General features: G+C 40.3%; 1 protein-coding gene across 1 annotated transcript in view; it reads right to left on the reverse strand.

Annotated features, from left to right (window-relative positions):
- Col12a1 (collagen type XII alpha 1 chain) overlaps positions 1-21,010 on the reverse strand; it is a 105,379-nt gene that overhangs the window by 45,695 nt on the left and 38,674 nt on the right. Inside the window, exons 21-35 of the mRNA XM_038322304.1 lie at positions 19,739-19,878; positions 18,980-19,109; positions 17,880-18,022; positions 17,444-17,573; positions 13,632-13,768; positions 11,987-12,116; positions 9,521-9,660; positions 8,915-9,047; positions 8,781-8,807; positions 7,549-7,691; positions 4,989-5,118; positions 3,673-3,812; positions 3,124-3,253; positions 1,807-1,949; positions 383-512 (exon numbers count right to left, since the gene is read on the reverse strand). Of these exons, the coding sequence (XP_038178232.1) occupies positions 383-512; positions 1,807-1,949; positions 3,124-3,253; positions 3,673-3,812; positions 4,989-5,118; positions 7,549-7,691; positions 8,781-8,807; positions 8,915-9,047; positions 9,521-9,660; positions 11,987-12,116; positions 13,632-13,768; positions 17,444-17,573; positions 17,880-18,022; positions 18,980-19,109; positions 19,739-19,878 (1,926 nt within the window). The remainder of the gene's footprint in view (positions 1-382; positions 513-1,806; positions 1,950-3,123; positions 3,254-3,672; positions 3,813-4,988; positions 5,119-7,548; positions 7,692-8,780; positions 8,808-8,914; positions 9,048-9,520; positions 9,661-11,986; positions 12,117-13,631; positions 13,769-17,443; positions 17,574-17,879; positions 18,023-18,979; positions 19,110-19,738; positions 19,879-21,010) is intronic.

Below are 21,010 nucleotides of genomic sequence, written 5' to 3' on the forward strand. Positions count from 1 at the left end.
ATATGTAGACCGGGAAAGAAGGGTGTCCTTTTAGCCACTGTAACTACCTCCATTTAATGGAATGGAGAGGCTTAGACTTCACATATTCAAATCACCTGTTTGGCAAGAAAACCCAGTGCAATAAAAAAGGAAGGGGGTGAGGAAAGCCCTCTTTCATTTAGAGTCCAGATTTTTATTTTTAAGGATGAAATTAAATTATCACAATAGATAGTTTTGCACACATAGCCTGAGCCCAAAATGTGAGTGTAGGAAATGCCAGGCAGAGGTACCTGCAGAGGCTACCCTCCCCTTCAGAGAGTCCTCAGCATCCCTCACTCAGCACCCACCAGCCACACCTCACTCAATGACAAGAGATAAAGTGGAAAAGGGATTTTTGCCTCACGTGTTCGGCCCTGGCTGGGGCTGGGATTCCCCTCTCCGTCTGAGTAGAGAGCCACGATGTCCACAGAATAGGGTGTATCAGGAATCAGCCTCTCCAGATGCACCGTGCGGGTATTCCCTGGTACCACAATCTGAAGGGGAGAAAACACGCCAAACTCTGTCTGACAGCCACCCAAATGCTTGCCAGGTCTTCAGTTAGTCAGCATAATAGTATTTATTGTAAAAGGCTGAGCCCGGGCACGTTAGAAGCCAAGTGTGCTTCTCAGCAAGATCTGCCTCCAGCACATTATTAGATACAAGTTATTCTCAGAAATGTTCTGATTTGCTTCTTATCGCCCATTTGCATTTCTCATAAACACTTGTAAATGGAATATTTAGGATGCACATTTTCTCAGAGTAGATCCTGAGTGTCACGTACACAAGAGAGAAGGGATCCCATGCCATTGCCAGAGAGGTTTAGTGGTAAGACAGAAATTTCAGATAAGGGCAATGTTGTATGAGTATGTCATCTCATATACTGGGACATTAAAACCAACACTACTGCAGAATACACCCATTGCTTATCATTTTCTTATCTTTCTCATCATTTCTTGCTTTTGCAAAGACTTGTTAGTCCATAAATTTATTTCTCCCTCCGTGTTGTGCTGCTATTATTATTCACATAAGTGATTTATGGTTTGTATATTATTGGCCTACTCACAAACAGAACTAGAATTGCATCAAGAAGATGACTGCAAGTCTATGACCATACCATTCCAGACCATGCCTGATTTCATCTGGTCTCAAAAATTAAACAGTCTGACTGGGCGGTGGTGGTGCACACTTTTAATCCCAGCACTCAAGAGACAGAAGCAAGCAGACCTCTGAGAGTTCTAGACCAACCTGGTCTACAACATCTAGTTCCAGGACAAAGCTACAGCAAAACCCTGTCTTGAAAAAAAAATTAAACAGTCTGGCCAGCACTTGAATGAAATACTGAAGAGACACTGTAATTTGTAATAACCAATAAAGGCATACTTAACATATATTCATAGCTAAGGCATGTGAACTTTCCTAATGTATTTATTACTGAAAGTTCTAGAAATGGGCTGCATCTCTTATTATTATCACTAACTCAATAATAATCTCTTATTATTATCATGCTTCTCCCTCCAAGTTCTTTTCCAAGCAAACTTATAATTAACAAGTCTTAACTCATCAAACACAACCATTTAAATATTATATACTAGCATATTGGTGGGTTATCTTCTTAAAGGCTCCTAAATATGACTCAAACATGCAGCTATAATAATCAGGAAGTGTAATCTTCATGAAAGGCAGCAACACCAATAATTGGCTGATTGTTCCTAACCATCTGCTGTGGCAAAAGCCACAGCAGAATCTACAAGGTTCTTTGCTGAGCTCTAAGATGACGAAATTACTTACGGAATCCGAGGGTCTTGTGCCAGCAACAGGAGAGTATACAATGCGGTACTGCTGGACTGGTCCTGGAGCAGGGTCCCAGCGGACATCAAGGCTGTTGGGCGTAGGGTTATACACTTGGATATTTCTCGCCAGTCCTCTCACCACTGAGGAAAGGAAAGCCAATGCCTGTTTCTCATGTCTGTTTACACATGTCACGCTTTTCATCTCTCTTGCACAAGTTACACTCTCTAACGGGATAAAATCCTATCCACTTTATACTGCTATCTACACACGAAAGCACATTAAAAGCTCTCCAAATACAAAGTGAGCCCTTGCCAACGTGGAGTCAATGCTGTTTTCAATAAAAATAAGTGAGTATGAGCAACAGGATTGGGCTGGCCATGAAAGGACATGGGACTAGGAAGAGGAAAGAGAAGAAGTACATGAGTTTCCAGTAAAGTAATGGGGCCAGAGGAGAGATTTTATACAGCCTGCCTTCTAACCAACAGAAAGGTTCAGATTCAGTTGGCTGCTTTCAGCCATTCATCCTTTCGTTTGTTCCTGCCTTATTCAACACTAGCTATGGAATATCTTCCGTGATTTATTTTTTAAAAAGACAAACAAAGAGACAAGTCAGTTCTCAATTAACTTCCACCAATAAAATTTAGAGAACTGAATCTGCATACCAACCCCAAACTCTCCCTTAACGAACAGCATCCTCTCTCTAGATCCCTAATGTTTCCCCAGAGGAAGCTATCCATGCTTGCTCTCCCCTTCAACCGGCCGCAAGTGTGTTTGAAAAGTCAGAAAGATATTTATAAGTGTGCAAAAAAAAAAAACTCAGCAGTATCCAGAGAGCACAACAAAAGCATTTAAGCTAATTTGTCTACATTATTCATGAATAAAAGCACACATATTTTTAATACCAAAAGCTCCACAGCAGCAAACCAGAAAAAAAAATGCACAACCAAGTAATAAAGCGAACAGGTTTCAACAACCTGTGCTATGAGATTCAGCGACAAAACCAAGCTTCATTCAAATTGGCAAGGTGCAAAGCTCAGCCCCATATGTTTTTGTCAGAGAAGGAGACTGAGCTCATACAAGGATGAACATAACATACATTTGTAGATTCTGAAATTGCAATTTCAAAGTAACATTATTTAAAGGTTACTTTATCTAAGAGGTTAATAGTTGGTGTCTGAAATGTGAACGGTAGGTCATTTTGATATTTCTAATCTCATTCTAACTTTTTTATAATTTTCTTCCATGGCCAATGAGACCTTTACAGCGAACAGCAAGATCTACAATGAAAAGTTAACTCTCCTGCTTCTTACTCACACGTCCTTCCAGTGTCCGATGTGCGTCCTCCATCGCCTTCTGAATAGACAGGAACCACTGTGACAGTGTATGGAGTATCTGGCTGCAGGTTCCTAAGAATGGCATAGTTGGTATTCCCAGGGATTGGTACCTAGAGATTTTAATAAAACACAGAGCATTGAATTTGAAAATGGTAAAGGAGCTAGTCCTAAAAATAAAATACCAGCTGAAAATGCCACCTCAAGGTGATTGTTAGAGGTTATGAAGACTTCTTTTAATACAGTGTCTCTCTATGTCCCACTCCAACCAGCACCCAACCCACAGTCTTCTTACTCCCCAGGCTCTAAAGCACCAAATATATGTCCTCTATCAAGTCCTTTGCAGTAATATGAATTCTTCACCCTTAAACAACTTAAATCTTTCCATGCCCTTTAAAACCAATCACCTAAAGTTTAAACAGACTAACATTTTCCACTTAAGAGTGAGTTCAGGGACAACTTGCTCCACATAGCAAGGTCCATGACAGCCAGGGCTACACAGAGAGACGCTATCTCAAAAATTACTAATTACCTGTTCCTCTTGGCCACCTGCTGTTGGGGCATAGAAGAGCTTGTACTGGCGAGGATTGCCCTCTGCGTGGTCCCAGCGAACATTCAAAGTGCTGGTAGAAGGGTCATACACTCTCAAGTTCCTCACAGTATTCAGAGGTTCTGAAATACACAGGAAGTACACTGTAGTGGTGCTCTAACTAGCAAGTATATCTGAAACACAGGTTAAACAATATCGTTAGCCCACCTAGAACATAGCAGACACCCCACAGATATTTGTTAGAATAATAATTAAAGATATAAAAGATACACACTTCTGTGGTATATGTGTCTCATCTATCTGCCAGACATTTTGGTTCCCTGAAATTTTTAACCCTGGTATATAATAACATCTTTTGCTGATACAAATAAAGACATAATTACAAACAGGGATATTAAAAACAACAACTACTATCTTAAAAGATTCATCTATGGCTCAGGGAACATCCTAGAGGAGGGCACAGAGAGACTGAGAGAGTCAGAGGACCAGGAAGGTGCAGTGAAATAGCCTCTCCTAAAAAGGGCTGCATAAACAAGATCAGCTCAAGAGCAATATCAATGGGCATGTTGACATGGAATGGGAAAAGTGTCATGGGTTCCCACCCCTAGACAAACAACTACAAACAACAGTTGACTTCTGGGAGAAGGAAAATTAGCCTCTCCCGGAGATGAGGCCCCTTATTGGTTGTTCAATGCAGGGTTGCCAGCCTTGAAACCATATACATACAAACAACAAAAATGGATTTAGCTGGCAGTATTTACATATATTTGTGTACACACACACACGCAAGCACGTGCACACAACAAATATAATGAAAGAAAAATAGGCCATTGACAGGCATAATGGTACAGGCCTTTAATCCCAGCACTTAGAAGGCAGAGGTAGATGGATCTCTGTAAGTTCAAAGCTAGCCTGAACTACACAGTGAGTTCCAGAACAACCAAATTTATGTAGACAGAATCTGATTCAGAGAGGGAGAGGGAGGGAGGGATGGAGGGAGGGAGGGAGGGAGGGAGGGAGGGAGGGAGGGAGGGAGGGAGGGAGGGAGGGAGGGTAAGCAGTCTTGATAGTAAGGAGGGGTCTTGGGCACAGTTTGAGGTAAGGTAGCCAGAAAGGCCTAGAAGGAAGAAAAGGAACAAGAAGTGATACAGTTCTATTTCAATTAAAAATGTTCTTAATTTTTTTAATTAAAGTTTTAAAACATCAGTAAGATATTCCATTTCCTCAGTGTTTGCAGAAGATGTGATGTCATTCCATGGTGGTGATTAAGAAGCTGCAGGGACTTTAGTCTCACTTACTCGTCTTGCCCCTTCCAGTCATCCGGCCACCTTCCCCATCAGGATACTGGGAGGACACGGTGATGGTGTAGGGAGTGTCAGGCTTCAGTTTCTGCAGGACCACGCTGTTCTGCCGTCCTCCTACTGTGGTCTTGAGGAAAACACTTCTTGGTAAGCATCAGTCTTACGCTTCCCAACTCTCTGGTTTGTGAAATACAGCTCTTTCTCTGGGGGGACTATTCGAGACCCTTGCCAAGTTCTGGGACCATGTCCCACAATGAAGGCTTACAATATATATCATGGCATAATTTTAAATGTAGAGTATGTGTTTTGGGTCATGAAAAGAGTTTCGAGCTTTAAGATGGAGACCTCGAAAAGATATTTCAACTTGCTAGCAGCCAGCATTGCAAAATTTCATCCAAAACACATTTCACAGAACTCTTCCCAAAAACAAGGCATTAATCATAAATGAGTTACAAAGGGTCTTTAAGATACTAAAGGACTGCGCAATTTTAGAGGCTCCTCGCCCTTTGGTATTTTTCCTGCTATTTTACAGATGTTTTTTATTTGCTTTAGAAACACATTAAAATGGTTCGGCAAAGGATCTGAAGCTCTTGGTGTTTCCCCCAAACTCTGCCATTCTAACAGTGTTAGCTGTGTAAACGATGTGACCAGACCGCTCGCCAAGCCACACTCAGGCAGGGGTTCCCAGTGATCTCCATGATACAAGCCATGAGGTATGAAGCATCTCAATTTCCTTCAATTATGGAGTCTGAAGTTTTTAATTCATTGCTCAAGGCTGTCTTGCTATCTTGTTGAAAGAAAATTTGTACGATTTGTTAACAGTCTACTGAATTCAGATGTTTATGCCACAGTAATTAAAATCACATGAGAATGGCACGGAAATGGCACGCTGCCCACAGTGAGTGCTCATGAAAATTGCTGGATGTATTAGCACTAACAGATGTTTCCAACTTAGCACCCATTCACTCAAACAGTTCCGAGACAGGGGGGATAACTCTGTGGATCACTGTAACCATCTTCAACATGAAGAAACTGAGCTACAGAGGTGCACTGCAAACTCTCTGGAATCAGAGGATGTGGGAGAAAGAGATCAGTACAGGCAGAAGCCCTGTTTATAAAACTCTGACATGTAGCGAGTTGAAAGAACTTGTTTAGGAGAACTAATCTTATCAGGAAGGAAATGGGTGTCTACTTATATATCTCCCTCCATCTTTCCAAAATAAGCACAGAATTGGTGATTTGTTACTTGATTATTTTGATTACTTTATAGACTGGTATACAAATGGGACTGGAGCATACGTGGTCCAGCTAAGTTCATTTGCCAGGTAAGAGCCGTGCCCTTTACTATATATACTTATTCACTGCCAACTTCAACTCTACTAACTTTCTAAATTGGTGAAAGGTATGATCCATTTGCTTGAGCATAACACATTTACTGCTTAGAAATTCAAAACTTGTCACTCTATGAGGTTATATAAGAAAATAATATAACTCTTGACCCCAAAGTCAGCAGAGTTCTAGAGCTGACCACAAAAAGACATTTGAAAATAAGCCAGACAATAGAACCTATATAAAAATTGTGAGGTGTCCTCATGAAAGGCAAAGCTGGTGAAATCCAGACAAGCAGCTAAATTAAACAAGAGAAACAGATAAAGATTATTAAATAAGGAAGGTCTGGGATAGTAAAGATGACAGCTGAGCTCCCAGTGTTATCACCTTTCGCATGAACCTCTGTTGTGGGATATTAGTTAAAGATATGCTGCCTTCTTTTATGCTGTGGAACATTTATTTCATGATGCAAAGATGTGTTGCATTTGTTTAACTCTGGTGTTCTTTTGTCTGCCTAAAACACCTGATTGGTCAAATAAAGAGCTGAACGGCCAGTAGCTTGGCAGGAGAGAGAAATAGGCAGGGCTGGTAGACAAAGAGAATAAATAGAAAAGAAGAAGAGAAAGAGGAGGAGAAAAGAAGAAGGGAACAGTCACACTGCCAGACACAAAATAAAAAGGGAGGAAAAGATATATAGAAATGAGAAGGTAAAAGCCCAGAGGTATAGTAGATGGGATAACTTAAGAAAAACTGGCTAGGAAAAAGCCAAGCTAAGGCCAAGCATTTATAAATAATAGTAAGTCTCTGTGTATTTATTTGGGAGCTGGTGGTGGGCCCCCAAAGAGTAAAAATAACCAACTGCAGACCTCCATTTGGTAAATATTTTTAATTAGGTCAGTGGACTTCTAGATCTAGAAATAATAGACCTGTTATAATGAGAAACATTGAAGATCTACATAGACTCAGAAACTTTCTGGATATCATCATGCTACTTGGGCACAGGACTAATGTGTACTTCCTATGAAGAACAACTCTCAGGTCTCACCAGAGCATCCTGTGTGTCTCCATCGTGCACTCCAGAAGGAGGGTCAGCTGGGTTCAAATTGTTCTACCCAGCACAGGAAATCCTACATTCCCTAACAAGGTTACTATTGTAAATACTCAGGGGAAATAGCTGAAGAGCATCAGGCAGAATATTTCCAACTTAAATTTTTACAGAATGAATTACCGTTTGTTCATTGCCTTCTCCTGTGGAAGGCTGATGTGTGATCCTGTATTTCTGAACACGGCCACTAGCAGGATCCCACTTAACAGTCAAACTGTTAGATGTGGCATTGTACACCTGAAGGTTCCGGGGACCACTTTTTGGAGCTGAAATAAGATTGGTGAAAACATATTAAACACATATAATAATCCCTCCTTTTCCAAACAAACAAACAAGAAAACAAAAAACCTGTAGTTTCCGAAGAAATCAAGAGAGTTATGTAGTGCTGGGTTTAGAATTAAATTTAAACCAATAATATGGTCACTGAATTTTAAACAGCTATTTGATATGCGCTGAATGTGTTAGTCTCCCCCAAACTTCTCCCTCTTGCATAGAAAAACCCTAACACTCAATATGGGAGAATTTGCAAATGGAGCATTTGAAGATGATGTCATGAAAGTGGATCACTCAAGAGGGATTAGTCTTTATAGAAGGAGGCATGAGCGAGCGAGCGAGCTCATTTTCTCTCTTCCATGTAACAGCACAATGAGAAGATGAATGCAGACCCTACCCCCAAGAAGTGGCTGCCATCTTGTCTTGCTCTTGGACTTCCTATTTTCCAGACTATTTTGAGTAGGACTAGAGATTAAAGGTGGGGTCCTACAGATGCTAGACAAGTGTTCTAGTACTGACATTTTGTTATTGTTTGTTTTCATTTGTTTGGAGCAGAGCACATGCCCACCACATCTTACAAGTAGTGGGCAGAAGACAGTCTGGAGGAGTCAATTCTCTCCTTCGACTCAGTCAATACTGGAACTTGAACTAAGACTGCCAGGCTTGATGGCAAGCACCTTAACCTACAGAGTCATCTTGCCCAACCTTGATTTTTTTTTTTATTGTGAGTCAGGGTCTCACTAAATTGGCCAGATTGGCACTAAAGTCATGATCCTCCTTCTCAGCCTCCCAAGCAACTGGGATTACAGGCCTGCAGCACAAATCTGGCTTCTATTCTCTAGCGTTATAGGTATATGAATATTTGCTGCTTATGCCATCCAGACCAGCATTTTGTTATGGAAGCCCAAGCTGACTCACACATCCTTCGACAAGCAACAGAAAGTGTTTCCAGAAAGGTTGGTTTCAAGGAAAGCAACACCTTACAATTAAAATGCAGAAGGTGTGTACACAACGCATTTTATGGCCCTATTTGTTAATTTACACCTTGTTCATTCAGACAACCTGATAAGTTAATGTCTTACCTTGCGTTGTTAAAGGGATCAAACGCACTGAAAGAGAACAGAATTTGAAGAAACGTTAGAAATACAGCTGCAGCTTTGTTTCTTAACATTTAACTTCAAACTATCAAGGTCCTGTTTAAAAGTTAAACACCTACGTGTGCGCTCGGTGCCACTCAGGTCCTCGCTTTCAGACTCATCAGGGTAGATGGCAGTAATGGAAACTTCATACAGAGAGTTGGGGTTCAGATTTTCAAACACCAAGGTATTTTCATCTCCATTTAAGATGGTCTTAGGCAAAGAGGAAAGATCATATGCACATTAAATTAATAATCAGTTCGTATCATGCACACCCAATGACACTGTGCTGACATCTTTAGGTATGTTCCTCTGTACTGTTCTAGGACATGAGCCCAAATCCACTAGCCAGAAATGATGCTTATCTGTAACAGAACGTAGTGCTTTGAGTGAGAAATGTCCCCCATAGGCTCGGGTATTTGAATACTCGGTCCTCAGTGATCCCTCAGCTACCCGTTCTGGCTGCCATGTCTGCCAGCAGCCATGTCTCCTCACCATAAAAGATTTTTAACCCTCTGGGATGTTAAGCCCAGTCAATTCCTCCTTCCATAAGTTACCTTGGCTGTGGCATTTTATCATAACGCAGAAGTAACTGATACATAGAAGTAAAAAACTATTTTGGCCATGCTTCCCTAGAAGCAGATGGAGAAAGAGTGAGACAAAAGGCAGAGACAGCGAGCTGTTACCTCCATCTTGTCTGGACTGTCAACAGGTGCCCAGGTTATTCTGTACAGAGACACATCTGAAGCTCCGTGGTCCCAAGTACCCCTGAAACTCTCTGGTGTCACTTCAGTGAACTGTAGGTTTGTTGGTGCTGGAACAGGCCCTATCATAGAAAAAGCAAGAGTCTGTGTCTCAACGGGAATAAAAGCTCATCTTAATATAATTAAAATGTTTTATTTTAAACGATATGGTAAAAAACTGACAAAACGCATAGCATTATAATGAAATTATTTTAACAGCTTAGCTCATTTGAAAAACATAGGATGAGCAATGTATGGTTATAATGCATAGGTTACTAAAATGTGTAAAATATACAAGTTTACTTTAATGATGACCTTTGTAAAGTACTGTTTCATAATACTCTTCTATTACAGTGGTTCCCAAAGTTTTTGTGTCTCCAGTACTTTGAGGATCTGTTGTAGCAACAATATACAAAGCACAAACTGTGACTTGAAATTAGACATGGAATGGAAAAGCTCGTGGACCTCACCCAGTCCGTTAGAGTTTCAAGGGTTGAGATTAAGAGATATCTCATCTTAGAAACAGTACAGCACATACCACCTCCACACTACGACTCAAAACAACTCAACTGTGAAAGCCGCCCTTTAGAGCTACCTAAATTTAAAATCTTAGCTTTTGATAACATGCATTGAAAGTATAAATTTCATTACTGAATTATCTGTTTCTTGACTTTCCTCTCTTTTTTTCTGTTGTTTACACAGAGGGGTCAGTTCTGCTCTGTCATTGTCATCTCTAACCTACGATTTTACCACATAAGAACTGACAACAGGACAACAATCAAAGTGACTACAGAATGTTATATCATTACAAAATGCGAAGTTTAAAAAGAGAGAACAAGGTGCATGCCTGAATTCCGGAATGTCTATCAAATATAGACAAACTGGCATCAACAAAGCAGCTGAGCTTGGGTTCGGGGTCATAGCCAGCCCTCTTATTGTATCAGAGGCAAAGATTCTGAACCCTGGCCTCCGCAAAAGTTCCAGACCTTAGTGCTGGCCCCACCAGTAGATTACTGATGAAGCACGGAAAGCTATTTAGATTCTCTAGACTTTTGCTTCCTACTGGAGCTACTAGGAAGATGTGTCTATTGAGAAATTCACGTGGCTAGTCCTAACTAAGAGGTTTTGTGAAGGCAAAATATAAGAACTTTTATAAAAATAGTGAAATACTTTATTATAGTTATGCTGAAGAATTGAAATGATATAGTCTATCATTTTATGGTTTCAATAAAATCATTGATTAATGTTATGTGTCACTTTATCTTTGTTAAAGCAGATGTTGGAGATTTTTAAATTACACATGAGGCTCCTATTGTTTGTTTATAATACTACTGGCTCTCAATTTTCATTTTAATCAATATTGTGATTAAGTTATTATTAGTAGAACATTTGATTAGAACATCATATGCTTAGCACTGAGTTAAGTAATTCAATAACAGGAGCTAGAGATACAAAATAAAATTCTCTGTCTCATTGGAAAGGAACCAGGGGAACCCAGTAACTATGAAAGGAACAACAGAACTGAGCAAGGGGCGTCTAGATCATGATGGGGAAACCCACAGAGACAGATGACCTGAACTAGTGGGAGCTCATGGGCTCAGGACTGACAGCTGGGGAACCTGCATGGGGCCGAACTAGGCCTTCTGAATGTGGGTGACAGTTGTGTGGCTTGGTCTATTTGTGAGGCCCCTGGCAGTGGGAACAGAATTTATCCTGGTGCATGAACTGGCTTTTGGGGGCCTATTCACTAAGTTGGGATACCTTGCTCAGCCTTGGTCCTGCCTTAACTTGATATGTCAGGCTTTGTTTTCTTCCCATGGGAGACCTTACCCTTTCAGAAGATGGGATGGGGAGGGGAGGAAGTAGAGGGGAGAGGGAGGACGGGAGGGAAGGGGAACTGTGGTTGGTATTGCAACGTGAACGAAAAATTTAAAATAAAAAAAAGGAACAGAAGGTATGATAACTAAGTTAAACACCACAGAAATACCAAGAAATACAGAGAAAAACTGACATCCACAGAAATTAGAGCAGAATAGAGTAAGGAAGGTGGTGGGGAGGGGAGGTTCTTGTAGGTTATCCTGTGTCTCTATACCATGCTGCCACTAAGGCCTCCTCTCCTCTTCTGGGGACTGACTGCTCATTCTGAATCCCACTCACCTGATCTTGCCATGACCCTGAGACTCTCCATTAATCTTTGATCAGACAACTAAATTGTGAGCTGGTGAAGGGAAAGAGGCTGATATTTACTGTTTGATAGCATTTTACTTCGAAAGAAAATCAGAGAAAGTAATCTACAAACCCTAGCATCAAAGGCTGGACAAAGAGCATTAGAAACGGAATGTCCCAGTAAGTAGATTTGCAAGCACGTTAAATATTCCCTATGTGTCCATAAAACAGGGCACAACTCACGGGTTGTCTCATAAGCAGTCGCTGGGGGAGATTCGCCCTCATCATACACGGCAGAAACGCTCACTGTGTATGGGGTTTGAGAGGAGAGGTCTTTGAGGGTGGTGCTGGCCCTTGATCTATCCACCTCCACCTGTAACAGGAAGAAAACAGTGGGACCGCTCCTTCAAGGATTTGCTGTAGCCTCTCAGATGATGCTCATTAGAGCTCTCAGCACAAGAATAGAAGAGTCGTGACTCCAAAAAAGGAGAATTTTCAATTTGCATAAGAATCCAAAACATGGGTGCAACTTAAATGTTTCCAGAAAACATATGGACTGGAGTCATAATGACCTGATTTTCAGGCAAGCAATGAATGCTTATGACTTCAAATAACTAAACCATTTTTTATCTGCATATTTCTTTCAGCAATATTCTCTTATACGTATCTCATTTGTTGTATGTAAAAACTTTATGAGGCCCACTGGCCATTAAATCCATTTGAAATTGAAACCCAAAATGAAATAAATGTGTACAGACATATAAATTAAATTTTTTGCAATACATAAATAACAAAGATATACAAAGGTGTGAAAGTCTGGTTTCAAAAATACCTCTAGAATTCTGGCATTAAAAGCCCTCAAGCATACCTAATTTTTAAACCCATCTTTCTAGGAAGCCACCCCTTTTTGCTCCCATTTTGAATCACATGGCAGTATAAAAAGATGTGTGTAGTGAGGAGCTGTGGGCTGCATTCCTGCCGCCCTGCTTTCGGCCTCCTGACTAGCTTATGCCCCAAAATAATTACACGGAAACTGTATTCTTTTAAAGACTGCCTGGCCCATTATTTTCAGCCTCTTACTCACATCTTGACTAACCCATATCAAATAATCTGTGTAGCACCACAAAGTGGTGCCTTACCAGGTAGATTCTAGCGTACGTCCATCTTGGGCTGGAGCTTCATCGCGGCTGGCTTCTCTCTGAGGAGAGGCATGGCAGTCTGCCTAACTTAGGAGAGGTGTGGCATCTGACTGAGCCATCTACCTCACTTCCTTCTTCCTGTTCTGTCTACTCCACCCACCTAAGGGCCGGTCTATCAGATGGGACAGGCAGTTTCTTTATTAATTATCCAATGTAATCATCAGATAGATAGAAGACACACCTACATCAGATGTGCACCCCAACGTCTCCTCAAAAATATCAGGCCAAAAGGCCTCTCACTCTCACAGCCTGTTCCTCCTTTCTCACTGAACTGCCCACCTGTGTCATCTTACCATCTAACACATTCCCTTCCCTCTACTGTATCTTCTCACCACCTCGTACTTTTAGAACATTGGGCATTTTTAGTCGTTCATAGACTAGAGAGCACCATATAAGGCAACTAGACATGAAGGAAATGCCACGTGGATTCTATAACTCTTTATCTACTGAGGGGTGATGTTTTTGAGACTAACACCACACAGCAGAACTCTTCCAAACTAAATCTAACACAGTCCAATATCTTACTGATTTTCAAAAAATAATATCTTAACCTCACAAATGTTCCGCCTTTCACTAACAAAGTGGCAAGTATCAAAACACACTATCATCTGTCTACCCTTGATAAAGTTATGTTCTTAAGCCTTGCAGGAAAACAACTATTTCCATATATCGTCTCATCTCCAACCTACCTCCTTGAACTCCTCTTCTGGAGTTTTGTATCTAACAATGTATTTACGAACTTTGCCAAGCACAGGTTCCCAGATGACATTCATGGTGCTATGAGTCACATCTCTGAGTTTCACATCTTGAGGTCTGGGTAAGGGTACTGAAGAAGCACAAGACATTAGAACCAGATGTGGAGCCTCCACCACAGTCTTCAGTATCTGAAGCCTTCAGGAAGTTGCTTGGAGAAAACGTAAAGGTGTGTAGCTACTGGTTTATTGCTATTGTTGTTATGTCTTACTTTGGTTTTTGTTTTGTTTTGTTTTGTTTAGAGACAGGGTATCTTTGTGTAATCCTGTCTGCCCTGGAACTCACTCTTTAGACTAGGCTCAGGGATCCAACTGCCTCTGCCTCTCCATTTATGGGATTAAAGGCATACACCACCATGCCAAGCTTGATTTTTAATGAAATAATAGAAATACCATTTTTTACCAGACAGAGTTGCTTTATTCATTAGAAGGTCTTTTAGAAATAGGATATATTCTCTCATTGTCCTGCTGACTTCTTGTGTACATTAACTGCTTGCTGCTCAGCCATCAGGAATCATAAATTCACCATAAATGATGTGTCTTCAGATATTTAAATAAAATAATACTAAAAAATTAATCAATCAAGGCGTGCTCCCTTAAGGATGTTACAGATCCTCTCTTGATTACTTTTCATAACTTGGAGGTAAGACCATGTTCCTGAAGACACCAAACACCTGAGTCATAGAACATGGGATAAATCCAGCTGATCATAACCTATGAACTGAATCCCTATTGATTAGCTTTCCTAGTGCTAGAAGGGGTTGTATACACTACCATAACCATCATTCTTACACAACTGTGAATGTTGAAGGCTACAATAATGACTCGGCTGGCAAGATATGCTCACTGATACACTAGTGGCATGAATGTCACAGGAGTAACCAATTACTTTCTGATTTGATTTGTCTTGCTCCAAAAGATGAAATACACACTCATCACCACCATTATCAAAGCCAACAACCTGTGATTGGGCAGGTCATAAGCCATAGATGAGAACATACTACTATTACTCTGATGAATAAATAAAATATTAAATCAATGACTTATCATTGTATCCATAAATTAATGCATCTTTCATTAATTATTAATTAATTAATTAATGCATCACCAGGGAAACAGATGGTGATTAAAAACAGAGATCCACAACTGGTCAAGGTGTAAAGGATAAGAGATTGGGAAGGTTCAACCCAAAACAGTACATCTATATTACAACCTCTCCTCAGAAATCATTTGAGAACAGGGAGCAGAAAACTTTTAAGAGCTAGACGTGGTAGATGACTATAAGGTAACAGTATTCTCCAAACTCAACAGGGAAGATGTACATATGAACTCACAGAAATTGTGACAGCATGCACGAGACCTGTGCAAACTCGAGCCATACTTAATCCAGAAAGGAGATTGGAGGTGGGCATTAAGTCCCACCCCTGCTGAGATGCCATTGGCAATTGATACCTTCTGGGAGAAAGAGGGTGTCCATTTTCTTTAAGTGAGTGGACCTGTGCTTCATTGGCTACCCATATGCTAAGGGTATATGGGCAGCACAAACTGGACACAATAGGTTTAAAAGGAAAATGGAACACAAAGTTAGTTGGGTAGGGAAGGAAGGTGAATCTAGGAGACACTGGGGGACTATGATCAAAATACACTGCATGAAATTCTTCAAGAATTAATAAAAGAATATTACAGGGGATGCTATATAAAATAGTTATGAGAATTAAAAATAAAAATGGACCAATGTTAGGTAACCACTAAGCTTGTAAGAATAGTCATATTTGCCTAAATCATTGAAAGAAAATATAAACAACAAAATTTTGCCAAATCAAACAAATGATTACCTTTTTAAAAGGAGACGACAATGAACAAAAGAAAAACATCATTGTTTTTTTTCACAGGGTCTTTCTATATAGCCTTGGCTAGCTGAAGCTCATGATATAAACCAGGCTAGTCTTTGAATGCACAGGATCTGCCTGATTCTGCTTCCTGAGTGGTGGAATTAAAGCAGTACATTACCACCCTTGGTTTTTTATTTTTTATTTTTTATTTTTATTTTTATCTTGTTATATGTATCTATCTCCTTCTAGCTGCCCACCGGACCATTTCTCTTTGTCTTTTGTTTCATCTCTGCGGGTCTCTCATCTTGAATCCCTATTTCTGCCACCATCTTCTGTCCCCTCTATATTTCCATTGTTTTTGGTTTTCTGCATTGGCGCCTTTCTCTTATCTCCTTCCCCCACTGCTGTAGTCTAGAACCATTCCCAAATCCCTGGTACCATTTATCTGCCATCTCACTGCGAGTCTTGGGTTTTCTCTCCTAGCCACCTCAGAACATGTGTTTCCAATCCGAACAAAATCCCACCCTCTCTTGTATCACTACCCACATCCACAAAACTGCCAGCCTTGGTTAGTATCTAACACATAAAAAATGATAAATCTTTATACGCCGTCAATAAATTTATACTGTCAGGCTTTTTCTTTTCTCTGCCACATGATGCTTATGTTTCCTCAATATCTTTTTATTCATCAAGTTCCTTCTTCAGTTTCCTTAGAAGGTAGGTTAAGGAGCACTACATTCAAGACAAATATATCTCAGAAATTTTTACTTCTCCAAGCAAAATCAAAGTACACTTCTCATAAAGGGTATTCACTAAATCCTCAAGGGAACAACCCTCATCAGCCCAAGACACCAAACAGCACACAGAATCACTGCAGATCAAAAAAGGCCTTCTACACACTGCTTTCTATCACTCAGTGGCATGTCCCCAGCTCTAAGCCTGATGACCGGGACATAGTGCATGTTCAATTGTAGGACTGAGTGGACTGATGAATTGACTTGAAATGAGCATTCATAGGTGCCAGTTTCCACTTCAACAAGAACTCAAAATGCCTGAACTTAACCTACATACCCTTCTCCAAACTGTAGCCCAAAAATAGTCCTGATCACATGTGTCTTACATGCTGTACTTCATAGATTAAATCATGCAGCGTTATTTCATGTCTATACCTTGATTAACACATTGCCTAGAGCAACTCTAAAACTCTGCTGTTGATAGGCTATGCCTCAAAATAAGGTTCATTAAACATAAAAAAAAAGGATAGCCAGGCAGTAGTGGAACCTGCCTTTAATTCCAGCACTTGGGAGGCAAAGGCAGGAGAAGCTCTGTGGGTTCAAGGCCAGTCTCGCCTGCAGGAGCCTGTTCCAGGACAGACACCAAAGCTACACAGAGAAACCGTCTTGAAAAACAAAACAAAACAAAAAGATAGGCAGATTGACTGGTTTGTCGGTCCTGACATGGCCAGATATGACAGAATATAGTCTCAGAAAGGGTTCTACTTGGAGGAATAAAGGAGAGTGAAAAGGATAGAGTAGTGGTGAAGGACAAATATAAGAGAAGTGCATAGCCGGGCGGTGGTGGCGCACGCCTTTAATCCCAGCACTCGGGAGGCAGAGGCAGGCGGATCTCTGTGAGTTCGAGGCCAGCCTGGTCTACAAGAGCTAGTTCCAGGACAGGCTCTAAAAAAGCTGCAGAGAAACCCTGTCTCGAAAAACCAAAAAAAAAAAAAAAAAAAGAAAAGTGCATGGTATAAATATATGGAATAACAAAATTGCACCTGCTACTTCACATATTAACAAAAATAATAACTACAATTATGCATTAATTATCAAATTATCACTAACATCATGTGGAAATATTCCAACAAATGTTAACTTTAACAGCAATAAGAAAAGAAAAAAGCCAGTAACATCTTACATGTGACTTCCCGAGCTTTGGCAGGTTCACTAGTGAGGTCATGCAGGACAGCCTGGACGGTGACCTCATATTCAGTGTTAGGAAGGAGGCCAGTCAGCTGCACGTCATTCACTGTTGGCCCCACACGCATCTACACAAGGGCATGCCAGAGGAAAATAAGACATATGAGTCAAAGGCTGCCACTTACATGTGAGAGATGCAGCAGAGGCCTGTTAATAACCACTAGGTTAGAACACAGCTTTTACATTCAAAAGAACTAATTTTTTTTTCTTTCATGCCAATTTTTTTAATGGGTTACAGGTCACAAACCACATTTCTATTTTTGGTTGGGGTATAGAGTCATAAATTGATTCATAAGTATTGGCAGTAGATAATAGAACTGTCAACCTATAAAGTCTGAGAAGAGCAGAGTGATTAAGAAACAGGCATCTCTCACCTCTTTGGGTTTTGCTGCTTCGGGGGTTCTAACTGGTTGGTGTGACACAGTATAGCCAGTAGCTCCTCCCACAGGCTGCCATTGCACATGCATGGTGGTAGGGCCAATGTCATAAATATTCAGGCTAACTACAGGAACTGGCACTATGAAAACACACAAGTGGACATCAGCAGAATCCCTTCAAATAAATGTTTCCTATTTTGTTGGTAACATATATGTTAACAGAAAGTGTGTTGCTTGAGGAACTGATGATTTACTATAGCTCCCTCTACTCATAAAGACCCAATGTCAGTGTTGATTGCACTTTATTCTCCAGGATACGCATTCCAACTATTAAAAAGAGGAAACGCTCAAAGTTCAGATTACAAATGGCATTCCAATGGAACCATATGAAAGCCAAAATAGATAAGCTTTCTGAGACTTTAATCCCTTTTTCTGGAACATCACTAAGCTATTTTTATTCTTTCATCATAGAACTTCAGACAGAAGTTACCAACCCATTATTTCACTTCATTCTTCTTTAGCAAAAAAGAAGAAGAGAAAGAAGAAGAGGAAGAAGAAGAAGAAGAAGAAGAAGAAGGAGGAGGAGGAAGAAGAGGAAGAAGAGGAAGAGGAAGAAGAGGAAGAAGAGAGAAGAAGAGGAAGAAGAGGAAGAAGAAGAGGAGGAGGAGGAGGAGGAGGAGGAGGAGGAGGAGGAGGAGGAGGAGGAGGAGGAGGAGGAGGAGGAGGAGGAGGAGAAGGAGAAGGAGAAGGAGAAGGAGAAGGAGAAGGAGAAGAAGAAGAAGAGGAGGAGGAGGAGGAGGAAGAGGAGGAGGAATAGGAGAAGGAAAAGGTGGGAGGGAGAAGAGGAGGAAAGGAAGGAAGGAAGGAAGGAAGGAAGGAAGGAAGGAAGGAAGGAAGGAAGGAAGGAAGAAAGAAAGAAAGAAAGAAAAAGAAAGAAAGAAGACATACTTAAGATGTGAATTTTACATATCAATGACTGGAACACAGTGGTTTTGTCAAAGGCTAGCAAAAATCTCCCATGTGCCATTACCTCTTTTTTAGTCTTAGAAAAGAAATAATAGGGTTATATCCTTGCTGCTGCTCCCCACGGGACTTACAGGTTTTCTCTGTGCCCTTCAGAGGCTCGCTGTATTCATCCTCAACCACAGAGTACACATTCACCACGTACTCAGTTTCAGGCTTCAGGTCTTTCAGTACTGTGCTGGTTTCCAGTCGACTCACGTAAAACTGGAGGGGAGAATAAAAGAAAGAACAGTCAACTCCATTCTTCATGTCAGACCTCCAAGCAGCGGTTTGCAGGAAAGTTTAGAAGGTATCTCACGAGGCTTTGCCCTTTATTTTGAGAAATTACTAGATTGCAGAGAGATCTCAGGTGTGATATCATAATTTAATTTTTGACATTTTGTACTGATTTTTGTTTAGCTCTACATTTTTCTCTGCTCCCCTCCCTCCCTCTCTCCTCTCTTTCAACCCTCTCCCAAGGTCCCCATGCTCCCAATTTACTCAGGAGGTGATAACATAATTTATTTTTCCAGCTATCATCACCATATTTTTAAAACTAATAAATTGTTGTCCTTAATACGATTTACTTGTCAACTTTATGCATCTAATTCAAACTTATGAATTAATTAACTTCTTTGAAAAATCATATTGATATTCTGAGCATTAGGAACTTTTAAAAAAAAAAAAGCTATTTCCCTTTCATGAAGTTCAAAGAGAAGTGCCTGCCTTGAGAGGAACAGAGAGTACCATTCTTCATTCATCTGTTGTTTCTCACCCAACGTTTTCCTCTGAGCTCTAATGAGAAGCACCCAATCTCAGCATGAGAAAGGAGGGCTTAAGAGTCATCTGCTCACCTCCTGGCGTTTCCCTCCAGAAACAGGGTAATATTCCACCTTGTATCTGTCCACACTGTCAGAAGGAGGTGTCCAGCTCACTCTAAAGGAACGGTGAGTCCTCTCAAAAATAACTAAGTTAGATGGTGCTTCCAAGTCACCTGTGTGTGGAGATAAAGTATACACATTCTTTCATTTCTGTAGCAAGGGGGTGAAGTAAGAAATTAGATTGAAACAGCACTGATCTGCATAGAAGATTTTACAGCCTTTCCTTCACATGGGAAGAGGGTAATAAATCTATATAGAGGCCTATTGCCCACTGACCTCCCTGAACAAATGGTCAAAAGGTTCCTTAATCTCAGAAGGTTCAAACTAGAGCTCTTTAAACAGAACGATCTCCTGTTCTTCATGAAACCACTAGTCAAAATGTCACCTCGACCCAAGACCTCTGAGTCATCTCTGACACCATCTCCCTTCTCAACCCCATTCACATAATCAGAGGAAGGGACCAATCAATTCAACTTTTCCATTGTCTGACATTAGACCAAGATCACTACCTCATTACTATTTCTAAGCATGTTATGTTCTATGAAGATAACACTAGTTGCTTTCTATGTTACGTTTCCTTAGAACATTTATTTATTTGTTTAGGTCTAAATAGGCAATAAGAAAATCTAATTATTTTTTATCAAGAAAGAATGAAAATAAGCAAATATTGATATTTTTAAATATAGAAATAAGCATTTTAAAATAGCCAGTCTGTGGGTAGATAAGAGTAAATAACAGTGTCTATAAAATAACAATAAAAATGGACATGATAAATACATTGTGAACAATAGCAAGATGTTGCAAATAATTTAAAGAAAGAGAAAGGAGTCACTCTATGAGTCCATGACCATGACAAATCACTTTCTTATAAACTCTTCTGGGATTCTTTGTGAGCCCAAACTGGGTGAGCACGTCTACTCTTAGCAGCCTAACCTTTATTGTGCTTGGGTCAAAGTCAAGCTTGCAAAATTATCAAGTAGTTTTACTGTCTGGGAAATTTCAATGAATGCCACTATTACTTGGTTGATTAAAAAAATAAATAAATAAAGATAAAAGACATTTTCATCCCCACTCAGAGTTCACTCCAATTGAATAAAAAAAAAAACCATTTCTCTCAGCAAACCCAAAGCCAGAAGCCTACAAATTCTGGCTGCCCAGCTGGTCTATTTCTCCAGGGAAAAGGTCAGACTGTTGTTCAAAATCCAAAAGAGAAAATCTTTAAAAGTTTGGAGACAGAAGTTCAAG

The sequence above is a fragment of the Arvicola amphibius genome, chromosome 3 (assembly GCF_903992535.2).
Source record: "Arvicola amphibius chromosome 3, mArvAmp1.2, whole genome shotgun sequence".
Taxonomy (NCBI): Eukaryota; Metazoa; Chordata; class Mammalia; order Rodentia; family Cricetidae; genus Arvicola; species Arvicola amphibius.